The sequence below is a fragment of the Echinops telfairi genome, unplaced genomic scaffold (genome assembly GCF_000313985.2).
Source record: "Echinops telfairi isolate 266 unplaced genomic scaffold, ASM31398v2 ScPeMD7_25;HRSCAF=90, whole genome shotgun sequence".
In the NCBI taxonomy this organism is placed as follows: Eukaryota; Metazoa; Chordata; class Mammalia; order Afrosoricida; family Tenrecidae; genus Echinops; species Echinops telfairi.
Window position 1 is genome coordinate 7,302,348 of NW_022103922.1, and position 6,679 is coordinate 7,309,026.

The 6,679-nt window shown below is 52.7% G+C and overlaps 1 protein-coding gene across 1 annotated transcript in view; it reads right to left on the reverse strand.

Moving 5' to 3' along the window:
* Positions 1–5,253: 5,253 nt before the first annotated feature.
* ERMP1 (endoplasmic reticulum metallopeptidase 1) overlaps positions 5,254–6,679 on the reverse strand; it is a 37,609-nt gene continuing 36,183 nt past the window's right edge. Inside the window, exons 14-15 of the mRNA XM_004706518.3 lie at positions 6,382–6,545; positions 5,254–6,294 (exon numbers count right to left, since the gene is read on the reverse strand). Of these exons, the coding sequence (XP_004706575.2) occupies positions 6,130–6,294; positions 6,382–6,545 (329 nt within the window). The 3' untranslated portion in view covers positions 5,254–6,129. The remainder of the gene's footprint in view (positions 6,295–6,381; positions 6,546–6,679) is intronic.

Genomic DNA, 6,679 nt, shown 5'->3' on the forward strand with positions numbered 1-6,679 from the left:
TCTTCTATGCCCATCATTAGGTTCATGACTTCTTCCGTCATTGTCTTGTTTCTCCTGCTTTTTCATTGAAGCTGTTAGAACTGGTTGCTGTTTACGTGTTGTTTTAGAGGATCCTGGAGCCATCTTCCTGAGTCAAAGAGCCCTGGGCTTTCTCTTGGGGGATTCGTATGAGTTCTTCTATGACCTACCTGCCGGTAGCTGTACTGAGGGGTCAGGCTATCAATGTATCTTCCTGTGGTTTCACTCTTGTCCTGGCCATCCGGTATTCCATTACTTGGAATGTGTGTTGGATATTCCTCTCATGTGACACTGGTTGGGTTGTTGTGGGCCCACAAGGGCTTTGCTTCCCTGGCCGATCTCTAAGTAGGCTTCACGGTTCTTAGAGCACCTCGGCTGGCCTGTGGTGTTTTCCTCTGCAACTGGAGTGCTGAGGAGGGCATGTGGGTATACCCACCTTGGTGTAGACCTCTGTAGCTGGTAGGGGGATTACTGTAGACAGAGAGATCACCTTGGAGATTTGGGTGGAAGTTCCCACAGTAGTGTGGAGTCCCACCAGTGGTGGCCAGACATTTCCCCCAGTCACTTGTAGGGTCTCGGTATTTAGGCTGGGGATGCCCCCACTTTTTGTAGTGTAGAACACATGCTGCTTGATGTGTGGAAGAGGACTGGCTTGAATTCCCCAGCTGCTTGCCAAGCCTATAAATGCGGGTGGGAGCTCCCCACTTGGGCCTCAGAGTTGCCCTAGGCAGAGGGGAGTGGCTTGGAGGCCGCTATTGGCTTGTGACAGGAAAGAGAGTGAAAGGAGAGGAAAAAGAAAGAGGAAGACAGACTGGAGCAACAATGTCTAGCAAACTGACACTCAGCTAGAATGCACAGAGTGAACAAAAGTGAAAACGGTAAAAAAAAGAACTGCATCTGCTGAGGCTGTGGTAGGAAAGAGAGAAGAGTTAGAACAAGAAGAAAAGAAAAAAAGTGAAAGAACACAAATAAAAAGGAATGAGACAGAACTGACAAAATTGATAAATAGCTGACCCCGTGCTGTGCTGTGTGTAGCACTGACTCGTCCTGTGTGCTGCACTGTCTTTGGGGTCAGGCTGCCCACTGGGAGGACAGGGTTGCCCTAGGCAGAGTGTAGGGGTCTGGGAATCAGCAGTGGCATGTAAATGGAATGTGAGGGAGAAGCGAACAAAGAAAGAGAAAAAGGAGAAGGGGAATAAACCCCACTGTGTTCACGAAGATTGGCTGTGATGGTAAAGAGGGAGGAGAGCGAGGAGGAGGAAATAAAGAATAGACATGCTGATCCCTGATTACTTGTATGTGAGGTCAAAAAGATTTGGTCCCTGCCACACAATGGCAGGTTGGTGTGCCCTTTTAATGCAGGGACCAGTGGTGCTTGGCAGAATTGCCCTAGTTGACGAGCTCACCTAGAGGTCTGACAGAAGTTTCCTCAGCAGCGCAGTGCGATGTAGATGTTTGTCCCAGCTGCCTTGTGTGGTGTTCAGCACTCCCACGGAGGGCGGACTGGCTTTCCTCCTGCTATTTGGGTTGGTTTGCCCTAAGCAGAGGGTAGTGATCTGGAAGCCAGTAGTGGCTTATGATAGGAGAGAGTGGGAGAGAAGAGAGAAAAAAGAACCCCAGCTTGTTGAGACTGACTGCGGTAGAAGGATAGAAATGCTAGTGAATGAAGAGGGAAGAAATACAGTAGTAGGTAAGGTGGTAACTGAGGCTTGATCACCTGTCCGTGAGGCTAGAGGAGTTCCAACTCTTCCTCTAGGTAGCGGGGTGCTGTACCTATTTTACGTATGGTTCCACGGATGCTTTGTGGGATTACTTTCAAAGGCAGGATCGCACCTGTGACCAGGCGTCCATTGAGCTCTGGAGTTTACTGGTATGCCTGCCTTGTGCTAAATGTAGCACTGCAGCAGGGGCGGGGGCGGGGTGTCCCCAACTATGTGTAGAATCACTGAGAGGGAAGCGGGGCTTGTTGTCCTATCTAGGCTGCTGGTGTCCTACTAGATCAGAGGGTTTTATTTTTTGTTTTCTATCCCCCTGGCCAGCTAGACTAAAATCAAATTAACTTGTCTCCCAAAGTCCCTGCTGTTTGAAACTGATGCTTACAACAGCGGGTCTTTGTTATGCAAAAATCCACCAGGCCCTCTAGCTGAGTTCTGGCATTCCTTAGCTAGGTTTTCTTATGCTAATTTGTTAAGGGACCCTGCCTATGTGCTCTTTGGAGCTGAGAAACCGGACTGTGGTTTGAGTTATTAACCAATAATATATTTCCTTTTTTTTTATGCTTGTGATGTGCTCTGATTTGGGAGCTGTCAGGCTGTTCCCCAGAGGGGGAGATCTAGCTTATCAGGGGGGTTGTTTCCTTCTCAGCCAATTGGAATTAATTTTGCTCCCTGAATTCTATCCGCCTATTTTCTCCCACACCGTGATCTACTTCAGGTAACACTCTGCTTCTTCCTCTAAATTATGGCTCCCTGCCACCACCACACCCCAGGCTGTGAGATCAAGGCAGCCAACAGCGTGGAGAACTCCTGCGTGGGGTTCCTCCTGTCTGGGATTCTGTCACCTTTATGGCATCAGCCTGGAGAAACCGCTGCTCCCGGAAAGGGCGCAGCTATTACATGCAGGCTCGCCAAAGCTAGAGGGCTTTAAGTGTTCTTGGTTTGCTTTGTGAGTGGAAATCACACACAATAAAGGGGTTCAGGAGACACCCTAGTACTAATTTCCGGAATCCACCTCCCCGTTTCCTTCACCTTACCTCCCAATTTTCTAGTCTGACTGCAGGAGCTCCGGACGGGTGAGTCCTATCGGGCTGCCATTTTTCTGAGACTCCCCCAGGTGATTTTTTTTTTTTCAGGTTCAGAAATTTTATTTTATTTTTAAATCATTTTATTAGGGACTCATACAAATCTTATCACAATCCATACATACATGAATTGTGTAAAGCGCATTTGTACATTCATTGCCCTCATCATTCTCAAAAACATTTTCTCTCCACTTAAACCCCCAGCATTAGGTCCTCATTTTTTCCCTCCCTCTTCCCTCATGAGCCCTTGATAGTTTATAAATTATTTTGTCATATCCGGATGGATTTTACGGGTCAGCTTCTCAATTCCCACCTTGGAAGCAAAGTATTATTTGTGGGGTTTTTTTGGATGCTAATGGTCAGTGGAATTGTTTTTGCTGTGCCGTGTACAGAAACAATTACTGCATCCTGCAGTGCTGGGGGGCTGATGAGTGGTGCTGGGCTGTGTGATTCCTCAGGACTTATCTGTGAGGTCAGGTTGCCTGCAGCTCCTGTTTACTTCCGTTCCTTGCTCACCTGCTGGGACCAGAGCCTCCAGGAACACCGAGTCCACGCAGAGGGAGGGCAGCCTGACCTCGTTCCTCACCTGCAGGGGAAGCTTTCCTTCTCCCCACTGAGTGGATGTCGGCTGTGGGTTTCTCATGATGCCTTAGCTCAGGCTCAGGATGTGCTTTCTATGCTCAACTTGTGGAGTGTTTTCTTTGTGAAAGGGTGCTGAGGGATGGGTTCTGTGTGTCAAGTGCTTTGTTGATCACATTTGTGCCTGCATTCATCCTGAGCCCTGGTGGCGCCATGGGGATGACCCGCTAGGCTTCAAACTGCAGGGTCAACAGCTCTAAACCACCTGAGGAGATGAGGCTTTCTGCTTCCATGAGAGCCATCATCTCAGAAACCCCGGGGTTGCTAGGAGTCGGAATCCCCTGGATGGCAGTGGGTCGGTTTGGCTTGCTCCTCCCAGTAAAATGCCCCCCACACCCCACAGGCCAAGGCTCACTTCTCGAAAACAAAGTGGATGGGAACCACCAGTCGAATGTGGCGGTTTGAGAGAGGCAGACTTGGAGACAGGAATTACCAACGTTATGTATTTTTAGGCAAACCAAGTAAGGAAGTGTCGCATCAGCAGAACACGCATAGATGCACTCAGAATGCCCCAAACACCTCGGAGGAAACAGGCAGGCACAGAGGCATGAGCGCGCCCCAGCTGTGCTGGGGACACGGGATGTCACAAGGGCCTCAGACCACCACATCACATGCCCAAAGCGCCTACACATGGGAGACTAAGTGCGTTTCCTCTCACGGAGATTAAAATACTACGCAGGCCCCTTCTGGCTGAAGGGCCATTCATTTCTTCTTCTGACCTCCCCTCCCCCAGGGCAGGCCTGTGCTCTCTGCCTGCAGGACGGATGTGGGGCAGGTTCACCTTACGACTGGCATGCGTTTCCTTCCAAAAGGAAGGGGATTCCGTTCACGTGGGGGTCCTAGCTCCTGTCACCAATTAAAGTAGCGGTGGGCCGGCTCCTCTGGCAGCAGTTGTAAGGCTTTTCAAGGCTGTGGGCCCTGGCACTCCAGGGACAGGAACAAGGAGGGGAACTGCAGTAACATTGTAAGGCAACCACACAGCAGTCTGCAGACCAGAGGTGGCGGCGAGGGTGGCAGACATCACCTCTCCTCCCTCTCTGGCTGCTGTGTGTGTGGGTGGGTGGCCTGGTGCTCTCGGCACCAGCTACACTGGACACGGAGGGGCCTCGGGCAGCAGTGACTGGGGACTGGCCCGCAGTGGACTTCCTTGGCCCCAACTATAAGATGGTGCTAGTGACACTCATATTCTGTGGGAAACAATGTCCCGACCTGAAGATCCAACGAGTAGATGCCCTTTAGAAAACTTTACAGGGTCTTCACCATCCCACCCCTACTGCAGGCTCCTGACCCGAAGAAGCAAGGGCTCTCTACAGAGTGCAAGTGTCTGTCTCGTTGCCAAGTGACCGTTCCTGCCCGAGCCCAGGAGCAGCATCCCGAAGCTGAGAGGGAGAGAGGGCAGTTTGCATGGGCAGGACGGCAGCCCCAAGGCACAGACAACCATGACTATTTCTGAAACAGGTGAGCGTGTATGTGTGTGGGGGTCCTGTAAAGGGTCCTTGGCATCTGAGATTGTTTTTTCCCTCCTAGATAATTTCTAGTCATCCTCCTTCACAGGGACCTCAGGGACAAAAATAATGCTCACATTCAGAAACGCACTGGAAACACATTGTGAGACTGATTCTCCACAACTGGGTTTTATAGTCAGGGTGACCCTGCAAACCCTTCATCTCTCCGGACAGACGAAGACCCACCCAGCAGGAGCCGGGCCTGGGAGGCGGAGAGTCCGGGAAAAGCCAGGGCTCCTGTTCCTGCAGCCACTTGGGCTGCTGTTGGCCTGGGGCCATTGGGGGGGGGGGATTAATGGGAGTGGTCTGAGACAGCGTGCAGTGTGCCCCGGGGGCGGGGGTGGGGGGGTGTCAAGCAGCCCCCAGGACGCAGGCCTCTTGCCTGAGATCACCTGGAGCCAACCAGCCCACTTCTTGTTTTCAACACTGACTTTCTTGGGCGTGTGCTTCGTCCACTGTTCTCCATTTGTCCTAGTCCTGGGGCTGCTGCTCCACCTCACCCCACCTCTGCAGGGACGCTGATCACAGTCAAGACAGCCCAGGCTCAGGAGGGCCAGCGGGACGGACAGGGAGCTCCCCAAACACCGGTCTGCTCAGCTGCCAGAACTCAGTCCAGTGCGAAGTAAGTCAAGGCCCAGAATGTGCCCTGTCTTCTCTGGTCTGGCCCCCTCGGCATCCTGCCCAGGACAAGCATGATGCCCAGAGGCCATTCTGGGGAAGGGGGAACCAGCAGAGAAATCCCAGGGCAGGAGTGTGGTGGAAGTCTGTGGGGACCCAGCTAGTGGCCTTCGACAAAGACACGGTCCTCTCAGTGCAGCCGCTCAGCAATGACCGTCCCTCCAACCCCTCAGAGGTCAGGTTCAGGGACCCCCGGCCCTGGGGACGTATCCTCCCACTACTTGCCGGACATGACTGTACCTTGTATGCCTTTGATGATCCTGAGAGGAGTTATCAGAGTGGCTGGCAGGGGTCTGTCCCTAGCTGTGTACAATGGTGTCGGGCTGTAGTACCCACGTGTGCTTCAGTGCCAGAGCCCTGGCAGTTTCAAGTGTCACAAGGCTGTGCATGAATCCCTCTGCCCACGGCATCCCCCGGCCCAAGTGTCACCTGCACAGCTCCCAGGGCACTTGGTGGGGGAGGCAGGCGGCACGGGGGACTGTCCACAGGTTAGAATACAAAGAGGTCATAGGTGCACACCCAGGCAGAGGGAAACGTCCAGTCAGGGAACTTGTCCTTCAGCGCATCCAGCGGGGGGGATCGTTTGTCTTCCCCAGATAAGTAGTGGGCGGCCAAGGCCACAGTAACCATTCCTCCCGGCTGCTCTTCAGTGACCTGGCAGAGAGAAGAGGCCCAAGTTAGCACCTTCAGCCCCTGAAGTCACAATGCCAAACCACCCAGGGCCTGACGGGGCGCGCCCACCTGCACTTCGATCCAGAACTGCCATGCGGAGGCCTGGAGTCCATGGGAATAAAAGACAAAGTAGTCCCCGCCTTTGCTGGTGACCGGGGTGCCGCTGCCGAGGGACCACTGGGTGAGCGCCGAGCCCTGGTGAGTTCGGATGTAGAGCGAGATGTGGCTGGGGCCTGGGCCAGAGGAGCAAGGCACCATTATATATCATATCTGAAACAAAGGGTCTCCACTCTGCACTCCCCATCACTCAACATGATTTGATTTTTTGATCTTTGATGCCTGATCCCTTCGACACCTCGTAATCGCA